General features: G+C 44.4%; 1 protein-coding gene across 8 annotated transcripts in view; it reads left to right on the forward strand.

Moving 5' to 3' along the window:
* Positions 1-17021, forward strand: part of b3galnt2 (beta-1,3-N-acetylgalactosaminyltransferase 2) — a 28123-nt gene that overhangs the window by 5807 nt on the left and 5295 nt on the right. For 4 of the 8 annotated variants that reach the window (XM_033021765.1, XM_033021763.1, XM_033021771.1 and 1 more), the window contains exons 3-9: positions 4393-4493; positions 5876-6069; positions 8296-8391; positions 10880-10990; positions 11591-11681; positions 14716-14899; positions 15265-15387. In XM_033021765.1, coding sequence (XP_032877656.1) covers positions 4393-4493; positions 5876-6069; positions 8296-8391; positions 10880-10990; positions 11591-11681; positions 14716-14899; positions 15265-15387 — 900 coding nt within the window. The remainder of the gene's footprint in view (positions 1-4392; positions 4494-5875; positions 6070-8295; positions 8392-10879; positions 10991-11590; positions 11682-14715; positions 14900-15264; positions 15388-17021) is intronic. The other 4 variants (XM_033021768.1, XM_033021766.1, XM_033021767.1 and 1 more) reach the window with 2 other exon arrangements.

Raw genomic sequence — 17021 nt, forward strand, 5'->3', positions numbered from 1 at the left:
AAGCCTCTTAAATGCCATTATCAAATCTACCTCAACCACCATTCCTGGCAGCACGTTCCAGGCACTCACCATCCTCTGTTTTTAAAAAAAACTTATCAGACACCTCTCCTTTAAAATTTGCCCCTCGCACCTTAAGGCTATGCCCTCGAGTATTTGATTTTTCTATTTTAGGAAAAATATTCTGAGTAGTCACCCTAACTCTGCCTGTCCTAATTTTATATATTTCTGCCAGGTCTATCTGTAACCTCCAGTATTCTAGTGTTCTTTTTATTAATATACTTTCTTCCAACAATGCTTTTGTTCTATTTTGCTATTTTTTCTATTTTATCATTCCCCACATCAGCTGCTCAGTGTCTCCTGAGTGAATTGCTCTAATAGAGACAAGACAAGGTCCTTGAAGTCATGGATGGGTTTGATAGGGTGGATATAGAATGATTTTCCCACTCATGAGAGACGTCAAGAGGCCATGGTCACTGATGAATTAACTGAATTGTGAAAATTGCTCTGCCTCCATTATTCATACAGAATACAGGTGGTGTTTGTCTAAGATTGATCTAAATTCAGTTTCATTTGATGCTCCTTGAGTAATGATGCAGTAATGTGTGCACAACAACATCTACGGTAATTAAAACACAAATATTGGAAACATTCAGCAGGTCAGGTGGCTTTCGTAGAAAGAGAAGTTAAAAGTGTCAGGTTGATGATCAACGAAAGATCCTGTGGCATTAATAGCTAAAGGCATGGTGCTCTAGCCAATGCCTAGCCTCTCATTGCTAAATCTTATAATGTAACCAGAGCTTTTGTAGTTGTTTGTTGGACTCTGCTCAAAATATCTGCCCTGATCTTGTACACCGGAAATACGTGAATAGTTGTACTGCACTTTGGTTTGTCCAGTGTTTGTGAAGTGTATGCGGTTAATTTTACCTACGCCTATTCTTTTTTAGTTTAGTCTGAACGTGTTCAATTGGGGGAAATCTTATAAGCCGGATAGAGCAGCATAGCACAGTTTGGAACCTGTAGCTGCAGCTATTTCTCCCTCTGTCAGCACTTTTTGCTAATAATTCAGGCAGCAGTTACCATAATATGGTGGAATTCTGCTTTAGGATGGAGAGTGGTTAATTCAGAGACTAGGGTCCTGAACATAAAGAAAGGAGACTTTGAAGGTATGAGATGGGAATTGGCTAGGATAGACTGGCAAATTATACTTAAAGGGTGGAGATGCAATGGCATGGTGATGCCATGGTGCAATGGTAGAGATGCAATGGCAAAGATTTAAAGACCGCATGGATGAACTCCAAAAATTGTTCATCCGTGTCTGGCAAAAAAATAAAACGGAGAAGGCGGCTCAAGTGTGGCTAACGAAGGAAATCAAGGATAGCGTTAAATCCAAGGAAGAAGCATGTAAATTGGCCAGAGGAAGCAGCAAACCAGAGGACTGGGAGAAATTTAGAACTCAACAGAGGAAAACAAAGAGGTTAATTAAGAGGGGGGGAAGAGCATGAAAGAAAGCTTGCGGGGAATATAAAAACTAACTGTTAAAGCTTCTTTAGATATGTAAAAAGGAAAAGATTAGTGAAGACAAATGTAGGTCACTTACAATCAGAGACAGGTTAATTTATAACGGGAAACAAGGAAATGGCAGAACAGTTAAATTAGTACTTTGGTCTGTCTTCACTACGGAAGACAACCAATCTCTCAGAAATACTAGGGAATCGAGGATCTAGTGGGAGGGAGGAACTGAAGGGAATCCAAATTAGTCAGGAAAAGATGTTAGGTAAACTGTTGGGACTGAAAGCAGATAAATACCCAGGGCCTGATGGTCTGCATCCCAGAGTACTCCAGGAGGTGGCCCTAGAAATTGTGGATGCATTGGTGATCATTTTCCAATGTCTCTCGACTCTGGATCAGTTCCAGATGTTATAGCAGTGCATTTGGAAAGCAGTGACAGGATCGGTCAAAGTCAGCATGGATTTATGAAGGGGAAATCATGGTTGACTAATCTTCTGCAATTTTTTGAGGATGTTACATGTAGAATGGATAAGGGATAGCCAGTGGTTGTGGTGTATGACAAGGTCCCACACAAGAGATTAGTGTGCAAAATTAGAGCACATCGGTTTGGAGCTGGGGTATTGACATCGATAGAGAACTGGTTGGCCGATAGGAAACAAAGAGTAGGAATTAATCGGTCCTTTTCAGTATGGCAGGCAGTGACTAGTGGGGTGCCACAAGGCTCGGTGCTGGGACCCCAGTTATTTACAATATATATTAACGATTTAGACGAGGGAATTTAATGTGACATCTCCATGTTTGCGGATGACACAAAGCTGGGTGGCAGTGTGAGCTGTGAGGAGGATGCTATGAGGCTGCAGGGTGACTTGGATAGGTTGGGTGAGTGGGCAGATGCAGTATAATGTGGATAAATGTGAGGTTATCCACTTTGGTGGCAAGAACAGGAAGGCAGATTATTATCTGAATGGTGTCAGATTAAGAAAAGGGGAGGTGCAACGAGATCTGGGTGTCCTTGTACATCAGTCACTGAAAGTAAGCATGCAGGTACAGCAGGCAGTGAAGAAAGTTAATGAAATGTTGGCCTTCATTGGGTGAGGATTTGAGTTTAGGAGTAAGGAGGTCCTACTGCAGTTGTACAGGGCCTGGTGAGACCGCATCTGGAGTATTGTGTGTAATTTTGGTCTCCTAATTTGAGGAAGGACGTTATTGCTATTGGGGGAGTAGAGCCTAGGTTCATCAGGTTAATTCCCGGGATGGCAGGACTGACATATTATGAAAAATGGGTCGATTGGGCTTGTATTCACGGGAATTTAGAAGAATGAGAGGGGATCTTATAGAACCATATAAAATTCTTAAATGATTGGACAGGCTAGATGCAGGAAAAATGTTCCCGATGTTGGGGGATTCCAGAACCAGGGGTCACAGTTTAAGAATAAGGGGTAGGCCATATAGGACTGAGATGAAGAAAAACCTTTTTACCCAGAGAGTTGTAAATCTGTGGAATTCTCTGCCACAGAAGGCAGTGGAGGCTAATTCACTGGATATTTTCTAGAGAGAGTTAGATTTAGTTCAACAAAGAAACTGACAAGTTACTAAATAACCTTGTAAGGGAATCAAGGGATATGGAGAAAAAGCAGGAACAGGTTACTGATTTTAGATGATCAGCCATGATCATATTGAATGGCGGTGCTGGCTTGAAGGGCCGAATAGCCTACTCCTGCACCTATTTTTCTATGTTTCTATCACAATGGTGATTATAATCTTCCCTTTTGATTGTACTGTCCCCATTCTGTATGGCCTATTTTAGAGTGTTGGAAGGCTAATGCAGCATTGGGCAGGACAGTGGTGTAGCTGGTAGAGCCACATCCTTGCAGCACCAGAGACATGGGTTCAATCCTAACTTACTGTCTGTGTGGAGTTTGCAAGTTCTCCCTGTGGCCATGTAGGTTTTCTCCGGATTATCTAATTTCCTCTCTCATCCCAAAGACATGTTGGTTAGTTTGCCTGTGTAAATTGTCCCTAGTGTGCAGATGAGTGGTAAAATTTGGGAAGAATTGGTGAGACTAGATGAAAAAAAAACCTCAGCAAGGATGATCTTCTATAAACTGTGCCTTAGGTTACACAATGGATGTCGATTTTGCACCTTTTCTCCAGAGATGTTGCTTGACCCACTGTGTTACTCCAGCATTTTGTGTCTATCTTCAGTTTTGCACTGTTTATCTTCCCAGTATTATAGTTATTAATTTATTGTATTATTGATTATTATATGTATGTAATCTGTGTGTAATTTTGTTTACCCTGTTGCAACAAGTATGAATTTCATTGTTTCGTTGCCGAAACATATATGACAATTAAACATTCTTGACTCTTGATTGTGGGGAAAGTAAAAAAATATGGGATTATCATCAGAGAGGTTTAAATGGTCAATGTGGACTAGGTGGGCCATATGACCTGTTTCCATGCTCTATTTCCTTACGACTGTCAAAACGCTTTGAAGGAGAAGAGTTAATTTTAAATTTATTGATCAAAACCTTGTAAACAAGTGTGTCCACTAATATTCACACCTACCAACATGCTGAGCAGTGAAGACATCTTGTTATTTAAATTATGTCTTTTTCCTGTGGTGACAATGTCACACAGCATGGGTCCAGCATGAGTTTGTCCTTCAAATAAACAAACATTTAGGGCTTCCTCTGCAGATTAGTCTGTTTGACAGATTCACCTCTGACACTGGGGCCCACAGCACATTGGGGTAGGTAGTTCAGTCAACCTTCTGATCAATTTTAGGTTCACCACAAGTTATTCATTCTTGCTGCCGATATCAAACTACAAGTCCTGATGAAATTCAAGTCCTTTTTGTCTCTTTTTTTCTGTCTCCGGCAGTGTACTTGCAAAGTTTATAATCGGTTCTTATGGCTGTGACATCCCTGACGAGGATCGAGAGGACCCCTATTCCTGTCAGCTGCTGAACTTTACTGACCCAGGTAAGGCACTCTGGATACTATTGACATCTATGTGCTCAGTCTGTTGACCAGAGAAAGATGTGCTCATGTTTGTGACTTATGAAAGCAATATAGGGGAATGTGGGAGGCGAGGAAAGAACAAGACGCTAAGAACAGAGAAGGCATTCTGAAGAGATTATGGAAGAGGATGGAGGTGGGACAAGCTGCACCAACTTCCATCATTTCTGCAGATCTTCCCTCCATTGTCTCCAACCCTGCGTAGGCTGCTTCTACCTTGGATCCACACACAGTGTTGTCCTGAAGGCGTCACACAAATTGCTGGAGTAACTCAGCAGGTCAGGCAGCATCTCTGGAGAAAATGGATAAGTGACATTACTTGGGCTCGCACCTGTCTCTATCCATAGATTGGCCTATCGGGTCCTCCTTGCCTGAGGTCATCTGTTGCCGACCTTAATTTGTCCTGTTCTCTTTTGCTTCCAGTTTTTATTCCTCCCACTCTCCCTTTTACAATCAGTCTGAAGAAGGGTCCCGAACCGAACAATCACCTATTCATTTTCTCCAGAGATACTCCCTGACCTGCCATACTCCAACTTTATGTGTCTATCTTTGGTATCAACCTGCAGTTCCTTTTTATTACGTTGTTCTGAAGGCTTATATCTCCAACCTATGGGAACCCTTTCATTTGTGCCTCTTTGCCGGTGCTGTGCAGTTTGCTGCGTTTTGTTTTGAGTGAAAAGCGCAGGTCAGAGGCTGCACCTTCACTGGGCACTTTGCATTGATAAATGCAGAAGTAGCTACTGGTCACTCGACTACACCAGTAAATCAGACAGATGGGCTATGGTCATGCCTCCATCTGCCTGAGCCAGTTTCCTCACCATCACCAAATCAACCCTTATTATCAGCAAATGCCAGGTTTTACAAAATAGCACGTGCAATAGACTTAATTTTGAGGCTGAAGTATGATTTAAGGATATAAATTTAATTCCGTGCATCCATAATCAATATGCCGGTCACAGATCAATCGTACACTTGTACGAGAAGGCTGAGGGTGCAAGTTTCACTCTAGAGACTCGAGTATGATATCTGAGCTGACACCCTTCAATGGCAGAGTTACGCACTATGGTGTTGTCTTTCAGATGAGACATTAAACTGAGAGCCTTTCTGCCCATTAAAGCAGATGAAAAGAGAGGAGGTTCTCTCCCATATTTTGGTTAATATTCATCCTTCAATCAACATTAACAAAACTGGCCATTGGTTTTGTTACTGTGTGTCCCATCAGTTCAAAAAATTATGTAATTTCACCTGAAAGGAATATCATCGGCTCTGTAGCCCTGCACTATTTTTGAACATCTGGAGGTTGTGGAAGCCACTCTAGGAAAGTAATTTTCTTTTTATTTCTGTAGTCATAGGACAGGAAATTGAAGCGGTCACCCTATCTGGAAGTCCTGACTTGATGTTGCTTGGCAGCAAAGTTTCAAAGATTGATTTCCGAGTTCTCCATCCTATTGTCATTACGAGGTTGGGTGTGTTCCACGATGAGAGGGAAGCAGCTTTTAACCAGAACCTCACAGTCCGACTCTACCAGACCACGCTGGAGGCAAGTTGCACATAAGCTGGCTGTGTCCTGTTTAACTCCGGGTTGTGTTTCTTACTCTATATCCTGTCCAGCAAGATTCTGCTTGGGTAGCCTGCAACCCAACAGCATGAACATCGAATTCTGCAATTTCAGGTCAAACCCCTCTTTCTCATCTAACATCAGTAGTGGGGAAACTGCTAGAGTCAGTTATTAAAGATGGGATAGCAGCACATTTGGAAACTGGTGAAATCATTGGACAAAGTCAGCATGGATTTATGAAAGGTAAATCATGTCTGACGAATCTTATAGAATTATTCGAGGATGTAACTAGTAGAGTGGATACGGGAGAACCAGTGGATGTGTTATATCTGGACTTTCAGAAGGCTTTCGACAAGGTCCCACATAAGAGATTAGTATACAAACTTAAAGCACACGGTATTGGGGGTTCAGTATTGATGTGGATAGAGAACTGGCTGGCAGACAGGAAGCAAAGAGTAGGAGTAAACGGGTCCTTTTCAGAATGGCAGGCAGTGACTAGTGGGGTACCGCAAGGCTCAGTGCTGGAACCCCAGCTATTTACAATATATATTAATGATTTGGACGAGGGAATTGAATGCAACATCTCCAAGTTTGCGGATGACACGAAGCTGGGGGGCAGTGTTAGCTGTGAGGAGGATGCTAGGAGGCTGCAAGGTGACTTGGATAGGCTGGGTGAGTGGGCAAATGCATGGCAGATGCAGTATAATGTGGATAAATGTGAGGTTATCCACTTTGGTGGCAAAAACAGGAAAGTAGACTATTATCTGAATGGTGGCCGATTAGGAAAAGGGGAGATGCAACGAGACCTGGGTGTCATGGGACACCAGTCATTGGAAGTAGGCAGGTTCACAAAAATGCTGGAGAAACTCAGCGGGTGCAGCAGCATCTATGGAGCGAAGGAAATAGGCAACGTTTCGGGCGAAACCCTTCTTCAGACTGATTCTTACAAAATTGAAATTAGGCATGTAGGTGCAGCAGGCAGTGAAGAAAGCGAATGGTATGTTAGCATTCATAGCAAAAGGATTTGAGTATAGGAGCAGGGAGGTTCTACTGCAGTTGTTCAGGGTCTTGGTGAGACCACACCTGGAGTATTGTGTACAGTTTTGGTCTCCTAATCTGAGGAAGGACATTCTTGCCATAGAGGGAGTACAGAGAAGGTTCACCAGACTGATTCCTGGGATGTCAGGATTTTCATATGATAAAAGACTGGATCGACTCGGCTTGCACTTGTTAGAATTTAGAAGATTGAGGGGGGATCTTATAGAAACTTACAAAATTCTTAAAGGGTTGGACAGGCTAGATGCAGGAAGATTGTTCCCGATGTTGGGGAAGTCCAGAACAAGGGGTCACAGTTTAAGGATAAAGGGAAATCTTTTAGGACTGAGATGAGAAAAAAAATTTTTACACAGAGTGGTGAATCTCTGGAATTCTCTGCCACAGAAGGTAGTTGAGGCCAGTTCATTGGCTATATTTAAGAGGGAGTTAGATGTGGCCCTTGTGGCTAAAGGGATCAGGGGGTATGGAGAGAAGGCAGGTACAGGATACTGAGTTGGATGATCAGCCATGATCATATTGAATGGCGGTGCAGGCTCGAAGGGCCGAATGGCCTATTCCTGCACCTATTTTCTATGTTCTATATATCTCTTCCATAATTCTGCTGCCTCTATCCGATACCATACCAGAATCCAACCACCAATGTTATGGGGGATATAGTGATTTCCTCAGGCAATGAATGGCCCGCATAATATTTTCATCCTTCTTTAAAATATTGCCTTAGTTGCAATACTCGTGACCCGTGTACATTCAGCTACTTGATCCTAATCTCAGCAATCCACACCCCGCATCCTCCTTATTTTGACTGAGTTTCATCAAACCTCTCCTCATATCTCCCATATGATTGAGATCGGAAGATCTCAATACTTTCCATGTTCACGTGAAAGGGGAATTTGTACTATGGAAAGTCTCAAAGGTTTATTGGTTTATTCATTCACATGTTCTGGTGACATAGCTGCCATATGTTGGTTCTCATGATGAATAAGAGGCGTTCCTCTTGGACCAGCAGAGTCCTTGTGGCAACCAGCTGATGAGTAGCATAGTCCTTGTAAATTGGATGGTGAGTGTTGTGGAAAGTGAGCTGAATGAGGCAGCACTCTGTAACGATGTCAAGAATTCATGAGTAACCATTTTACCATGCGTATGTTTTGCCAGGAGGTGATTGTTAGTGCTCGCTTTAGTCCACTCAGCTCTGGGCTCCAAGTCAACCAGATGTGGTATAAACCTGTGGAGAGGTTCCTCTTGCCAAAGGTAGGGGCAAAGGCTATGGCCTGTTTTTATTTCCTCTTTCCTTTATATAAAGCCTGTGCTAACAAGTGTTGGAAAGCTCAGTTTGTAGCCCCGCAATGTTTGATCTCTCCGTTTTTCAGGTTGGGTGATGTCAAATTCAGATTCAGATTCAGATTCAACTTTAATTGTCATTGTCCGTGTACAGTACAGAGACAACGAAATGCATTTAGCATCTCCATGGAAGAGCGACATAGCATATGATTTGAATAAATATTTACACTAGCATATATACATTAGCATATAGTGTTTTTCCTGTGGGAGGAGTGTCCGGGGGGGGTGGGGGGGTGATTGGCAGTCACCGAGGTACGTTGTTGAGTAGAGTGACAGCCGCCGGGAAGAAGCTGTTCCTGGACCTGCTGGTCCGGCAACGGAGAGACCTGTAGCACCTCCCGGATGGTAGGAGGGTAAACAGTCCATGGGTGGGGTGAGAGCAGTCCTTGGCGATGCTGAGCGCCCTCCGCAGACAACGCTTGCTTTGGACAGACTCAATGGAGGGGAGCGAGGAACCGGTGATGCGTTGGGCAATTTTCACCACCCTCTGCAATGCCTTCCGGTCAGAGACAGAGCAGTTGCCAAACCATACTGTGATACAGTTGGTAAGGATGCTCTCGATGGTGCAGCGGTAGAAGTTCACCAGGATCTGAGGAGACAGATGGACCTTCTTCAGTCTCCTCAGGAAGAAGAGACGCTGGTGAGCCTTCTTGATCAGAGTTGAGGTATTGTGGGTCCAAGAGAGGTCATCGGAGATGTTAACACCCAGGAACCTGAAGCTAGAAACACGTTCCACCTCCGTCCCGTTAATGTGGATGGGGGTGTGCGTGCCGCCCCTGGACTTCCTGAAGTCTACAATGAGCTCCTTGGTCTTCTTGGAGTTAATGGACCAGGTTGTTGTCAGCGCACCATGCTGCTAAGATCCACCATGCGCAACATCCACAAAACGCTCTGTTCTCTGGCTAATGGGCAACGGGATGTGAGTAGCCTTGGATTCTCGTGGAATCCCTGCTCTTTTCCCTCAGGAAAGCATGTGGCTACCGAACCCAGGCTCAGTCTTTCGACTATTTTGATTATGGGCCCAGGCATCACATGATGGTAGTCGCCTTCAACTCCTCATTTTCTCCAGCTTCCTTCCCATCTCAACTTCCATTTCCTGCCTGACCAATCAACCAGCTCCATGTTAATTTTTTTTCCCCCATGCATGTGGTTCAGTCTCTCCATTCCACCCGTAACACCAACACTTTCCTGGCCAGACTCTCCAAAGACTAGTCAAGCAAGTTAATCTAGTTTAGAGATATAGAGTGGAAACAGGCCCTTTGTCCTACTGTGTGTGCGCTGACTAACAATCACCCATCACTAGTTCTATCCAACACACTTGGGACAATTTACAGAATCCAATTAACCTACAAACGCAAATGTAGGAGGAAACTGAAGCACCCGGAGAAAACCCACGCGGTCACAAGGCAAACATACAAACTGTACAGACCGCACCCTTAGTCAGGATCAAACCCGGGTGTCTGGCGCTATAAGGCAGCAACTCCACCGCAGCGCCACTGTGCTTCCCTAGTCAAATCAAGTTCATTGTCTTATGTACTAGTATGGTGAGATATAGGTACAATGAAAATCTTGCTTGCACATAGACAACATCCACAAAATTAATTACACAAATTATACATAAATGACACATACATTCTATAAGACAGTGAAAAGAAAAATACTGCAATAAAATACAATTAGGAATCAAGTCCATGGTAATGCAAGATGTAGTAGAAACATAGCAAATAGGTGCAGGAGGAGGCCATTCGGCCCTTTGAGCCAGCACCGCCATTCATTGTGATCATGGCTGATCATCCCCTATCAATAACCCGTGCCTGCCTTCTCCCCATATCCCTTGACTCCACTAGCCCCTAGAGCTCTATCTAACTCTCTTAAATCCATCCAGTGACTTGGCCTCCACTGCCCTCTGTGGCAGGGAATTCCATAAATTCACAACTCTCTGGTGAAAAAGTTTTTTCTCACCTCAGTCTTAAATGACCTCCCCTTTATTCTAAGACTGTGGCCCCTGGTTCTGGACTCGCCCAACATTGAGAACATTTTTCCTGCACCTAGCTTGTCCAGTCCTTTTATAATTTTATATGTTTCTATAAGATCCCCCTCATCCTTCTAAACTCCAGTGAATACAAGCCTAGTCTTTTCAATCTTTCCTCATATGACAGTCCGGTCATCCCAGGGATCAATCTCGTGAACCTACGCTGCACTGCCTCAATCACAAAGATGTCCCTCCTCAAAACTGTACACAATACTCCACATGTGGCTGGGTCGCTTGTAGCTGTGCAAATGACAGCAGATCTAGTGTTTGCAATTTGTTGTGGTTAAATTGTGAACGTGTGGAACCAGTCCACACTGTGCAGCAGGGATGGCTCACACACTTTACACCCTCTCCTCCTTCTGCCAGGGCTTTGAAGGCACAATTGCTTGGGAGACCCAGGACTCAGACTATCTCATCACCATGAACCTCTCTGATGTTCTGCTTAACAATGGAGGAGGTGTCCTCAGGTTCTTTGCAGTAAGTTGATCCTCGTATTATGGTAAATTGACCTTATCATGAAGATCAGAATTCACACAGGAATATATCCCCAAATGAGCGAGAGGCAATCAGCCTCTGAATAGATTGATGTCAGCCATGGCAGAAAAAGCTTTACAGTGTCTTTCAGGCCAACACCAGGGAGTGTTTACTGTAGCCCCACTGCCTTGTCAGAGTGAACACTCCAGTTAAATGTGCTGAAATTTGTGATTTCAATGTAACTGGAGGTTGATATTAGTGGGATGGTTGTCTGTGGGTGTGTGTGGTCGGCCTGTGTGGGGTCCGTGTGGGTGTGTGCATGCATGTGCGCTCTTGCTTGTGTGTGTGCTCTTGTGTGTGTGTGTGTGTGTGCGTGCAACCGTGTGTCCGTGTGTGTTCCACTTAAGCGGGTGGATAGGTTTGTGGGCATGCTGTCTGCATGTGTGGGTGTGCGGTCTGTTGCATGCAGATGTGATCCACATGTAAGCAGACAAGTGGTCGGTGTGTGTGGGCGTGGTGCCCACCTGGCCAGGTGGTGGGTGTGTTATGGATATTTCCGTCTGCCTCCCACAATGTTGAATTGTATTTGTGTTTGAACCCCAGGCCCAGCTGCAGGCTGAGCAGGAAGTGATCCAGGATGGGTTTGGCCAGGACGTGGCAGCAGTGGCGGGAGGCTTCACCTACACCATCCATGGTGAGTCACTCAGAGACCAGCACCACTCCATCTAACACATTGCTATGTAAACCTCTCCACCCCTGAACATGACAGCAGTGCTTCCAAAATAATGATGCAGCTGGGAAGGAAGGTCCAGGCCCCAAGGACTCGGCTTCATAAATGGGAGCTTAGCGTTCACCTTCTCTTCCGAAGGAAAGGCCGTTATCGCGGGCAAGCAGAATATGACATCCTTTTAAAGGAGAGGTTATCCTTGGAATGTCCTTATCACACTGCAGTCATGACTACGTGAATGCATGAAATGGGTGTAAAACATTTTAGTCGTGAGGGTTGACAGCGAGAGCACAGGGGGATCTGCCGGGTCTATATCTACACTTGAATATCAACCAACTTCATTCCGCTTGTCTTGCCCCACTTCCCTATTCAACACTTAACACTTCCTGTTAAGGTTCTTTTTGAACCTTCCTCCATTCCTCTGCAAGGAAGTGCACAGCAATCCCGATCATGCGTTGTGTTTCCTTGTTTTGTGTCTGGTGCCTTTTACGCTACTGTGTCACATCCACCACTGAGACCTTCCTCTTGAAAATTTAAACAACTTTCTCTAGTGTCCTCTTTGACTTCGGTAGGGTATAGAAGAATGAGAGGAGATTTAATTGAAATTCGCTAAATTCTTACAGCCTGGAGGAAGGGAGGAGGTCTCTGCTGGATAGAGAGTCCAAGTCAAGTCAAGTCAAGTCAAGTCAAGTCAAGTCAAGTCAAGTTTATTTGTCACATACACATACGAGATGTGCAGTGAAATGAAAGTGGCAATGCTCGCGGACTTTTGTGCAAAAAGACAAACAACCAAACAAACTATAAACACAATCATAACACACATATACCTTTACATAATAAATAATGGAAGGAAAAACGTTCAGTAGAGTTAGTCCCTGGTGAGATAGGCGTTTACAGTCCGAATGGCCTCTGGGAAGAAACTCCTTCTCAACCTCTCTGTTCTCACCGCATGGCAACGGAGGCGTTTGCCTGACCGTAGCAGCTGGAACAGTCCGTTGCAGGGGTGGAAGGGGTCTCTCATGATATTGTTGGCTCTGGAGTTGCACCTCCTGATGTATAGTTCCTGCAGGGGGGCAAGTGAAGTTCCCATAGTGCGTTCGGCCGAACGCACTACTCTCTGCAGAGCCTTCTTGTCCTTGGCAGAGCAATTCCCAAACCAGATGGTAATGTTCCCGGACAAGATGCTTTCCACCGCCGCTGCGTAGAAGCACTGGAGGATCCTCGGAGACACTCTGAATTTCCTCAATTGCCTGAGGTGGTAAAGGCACTGCCTTGCCTTACTCACGAATGCTGAGGCGTGTGATGCCCATGTCATATCCTCGGAGATGTGGACTCCCAGATATTTAAAACAGTTCACCCTATCCACAGGATCCCCATTTATCCTCAATGGAGTGTACGTCCTCGGATGATGTGCCCTCCTAAAGTCCATGATCAGCTCCTTCGTTTTTTTGATGTTCAAGAGGAGGCTGTTATCCTGGCACCAGAGTGCTAGATCAGCCACCTCCTCCCGGTAGGCCTTCTCATCGTTGTCTGAGATCAGGCCCACCACCACAGTGTCATCAGCAAACTTAATTATTGAGTTGGAGCTGAACCTAGCCACACAGTCATGTGTGTACAGGGAGTACAATAGGGGGCTGAGGACGCAACCCTGGGGCGATCCTGTGCTCAGGGTGAGGGACTTCGATGTATTCCCTCCCATCTTGACTACCTGGGGCCTGGCGGTGAGAAAGTCCAGGACCCAGGCACACAGGGAGGTGTTGAGCCCCAATTCCATTAGCTGCCCGGCCAGTCTGGTGGGGACTATCGTGTTGAAGGCTGAACTATAGTCTATGAACAGCATCCTCACGTAGCCCCCCTTCTGGCTGTCCAGATGGGAGAGAGCAGTGTGCAAGACCTGGGAGACCGCATCGTCCGTGGATCTGTTCGGACGGTATGCGAACTGCAACGGGTCCATGTTCCGAGGGAGGAAGGCGCAGATGAAGGTCCAGAACTGGGTGTCACAATTTCAGTAAGGATGCAGGTTGTAAATGTATGTCCTTGCTCCCTGGGATAGTTCTAATAAGTCTGTTTTGCATTGTCTCTGACGACTTCATGTCCTTCCTCAAATGTGATGCTCAGTATTGGACATGCTGGTCCAACTGAATTAGTCATCTTTGTGTCCTGCTTGGTTTAAGATAATGTATCTTTTTAATCATTTCAAGAGAGTTTAATTGTCAAATGTACTGGCTATGGAACAATGAAATTCTTACTTGAAGCAGCATTGCAGGCCTGTAAACACAATAAACATAGATACCATATAATTTAAAATAAATAATGAATTAATTAACTGTAATACTAGTGCAAAGAACCCAAAGTCTTCAGTGCAACCAAAGGCAGTTCACAGAAGCTCATAGTTTAGTACAACGTGGAAACAGGCCCTTTGGCCCACTGGGTCTGTGCAGACCAGCAATTTCTGCACACTGGGGACAATTTACAATTGTACCAAGCCAATTAACCTACAGACCTGTACGTCTTTGAAGTGTGGAAGGAAACTGGAAATCCCGGGGAAAACCCACGCAGGTCACGGGGAGACCGTACAAACTCCATACAGACAGCATCCGTAGCCAGGATCGAACCCAGGTCTCTGGCGCTGTGAGGCAGCAATTCCACCATTGTGCCACCATGCCACCCTTGTTGAGGTTAGTGCTGTGTAGTGTACAAGATACTGATAGTTGTTGGGAAGAAACTTATCTTGAACCTGGTTGTCATAGTTTTCAGACTCCTTTACCTTCTTCCTGATGATAGGAGTGATGTGGGTCTTTGATGGTGTCGTTACAATCACTCGTCATACAACAAAGCCCACTACCCACCAATCTGGGCAACCTCTGCTGTACCCAACCAATGGCTTTCCACCTCCAGCACTTCCTTCCAGCACAACTTATTTGAGACTTGCCAGAGAGTGTGACAAACAGGAATCTCTCCAAGCACAAACCCTGCAAGACACTCTGCTCTTCTTTTTCAGATGGTGCCGCACTGCTGGAAAGCCTTGCCACAAGGCCCAAGCGCTTTGAATGCCACAAAAACAAACTCAGGGAAGAGAATGCTGCCTTACAGGAAGAAAGCCAAACCTATCAGGATATTGTCTTTGTGGATGTGATAGACACCTACAGAAATGTGCCACATAAGCTACTGCACTTTTATCAATGGTAAGAGATACTCATCAATATATTCATGTGTTGTGTCAACTGTGGCTTGGTGGGTATCCAGGTCCAATCTGATTTAGAAGTTACTGGATCCCAGGGTCAACAGACAAGTGTTTAATTGCCATTGCTGTTTCCAATTTGGCTACAATGTGTCCCACAATATGACTTCATGAAACCGTACAATCCAGTGAAGTGCTTTAAGATGACTTGAGGGAGATTCTGGAGTTAGAGATGAGAAGTATTTTTAAATATACAATGATCTTAAGTTTGGAGGTTGAGCATTGAGCATTTCCCAATCTAACTAGCAGCTGGAGACATTTCTAGTGATGAACTGAATTCAAACTATGCCTTTTTTGGGTTACAAACAGGTCTGTGGAATCGACGAACTTCCGGTTGCTTCTAAAAACTGACGACGACTGTTATGTGGATATCGAGGCTGTGCTGGAGAGAGCAGGAGACAGGCTGGAAGCAACGAACGTGTGGTGGGGAAAGTTAGTGTCTGTGTAATCATAAATTCTTTGCAAAATCAGTTAATCCTAAATAGTTCAAAAGAAGAGATTTGCGGGTCTCTTTAGCAAAGAGTAGGTTAGTGGCTCCTATGGTGTGCGTGATTCTGATGATTTGGTGACTTGCTTTGCTGTTAATGTGGAACTGGCTATCAATGATGTGCTGCAGTTTACATTTGTTTAACATGGTTCATTATTCCTTTTATTGGGTAACGTCTGTTGACCAAAGCCCAGGGGTGCAATTACTGTGCCTCTGCCCTCACCATGCCTCACACTAATTTATCTGTCTTACAACTGTGAATTTGTTCACCTTAACACTGCATTCATTTCATGTTCTTTGGTTCCATTTTTAACTCATCATGCTTTTCTAGATCAGTTTAGCTTCCGTTTATTTTATTGTCACATGTAGTGAAAAGCTTTTGCTGCGTTCTAACTAATTAGTGGAACACAGTACATGATTACATTCAAGCCATTCACAGTGTACAGATACATCATAAGGGAATAACGGTTAGTGCAAGATAAAGCCAGTAAAGTCCGAACAAAGATAGTCTGAGGGTCACCAATGAGGTAGATAGCAGTTCAGGATTGCTGTCTAGTTGCGGTAGAATGGTTCAGTTGCCTGATAACAGCTGGGAAGAAACTGTCCCTGAATCTGGAGGTGTGCGTTTTCACACTTCTATACATTTTGCCCAATGGGTGAAAAGTGGAAGTGGCCAAGGTGCGACGTTGATTATGCTGCTGGCCTTGTTGAGGCAGCGTGAGGTATAAATGGAGTCAATGGAGGTTGGTTTGTGTGATGCTCTGGGCTATGTCTGCAATTCACTGAAATTTCTTGCTGTCTTGGATGGAGCGGTTCCCAATCCAAGGTGTGATGCATCCTGATAAAATGCTTGCTACTGCACACTAGAAGTTGGTGAGAGTTGGGGACATGCCAAACTTCCTAAGCCATCTAAGGAAGTAGAAGTGTTGGTGTGCTCTGTTGGTCGTTGCTTCAATATGGGTGGTCCAGGAGAAGTTTAACTTGGCATCATGTTTGACAGACATTGTTGGCTGAAGAGCCTGTTCCTGTGCTGTTCTACATTCTTAAAGCAAGAAAGCTGCCTAGAACCTTTATAAAATAACAACTCCACAGTACATGTACAGCAGACTTCACATAACTCTGTAAAGGCTTTTGAGAAGGTGCAGAAAAAATATTGTTGTCTTGATGCCAGGAAGGAAGGAGTGGCTTCAAGTGAGAGGTTAGGTTGTTGTTAGGGCAAGGGTAGTTGAGATGTGATCACAATGCTCAAAACTGTGATTGGTTTAATAAATAAAAGGAAAACTGATTCAAGAACCAGAATTATTGGTAGCTAGCAGGCACACATTTAATTTGGTCGGTCAAAGACATAAGGAAACTTTTTCTTTTAAACAGCATTGTGATCTGAAATGCTCTCCTGAATGGACCATGGAAACCTATAATAGTAATACTTGGAGGGTAATTGTATGTCTACTTGTAAGTTAAAATTGCTGAGCTGCAAGGTCAAGAAGGGGGGATGAGCAGAATTTTCTACCTCGTCTCCTCTCCAATCTTAGCATTCAGCAAACAGATGTTTGTGATCTTTTGCTCAAATTGCAAAATA

This window comes from Amblyraja radiata, chromosome 5, assembly GCF_010909765.2.
Source record: "Amblyraja radiata isolate CabotCenter1 chromosome 5, sAmbRad1.1.pri, whole genome shotgun sequence".
In the NCBI taxonomy this organism is placed as follows: domain Eukaryota; kingdom Metazoa; phylum Chordata; class Chondrichthyes; order Rajiformes; family Rajidae; genus Amblyraja; species Amblyraja radiata.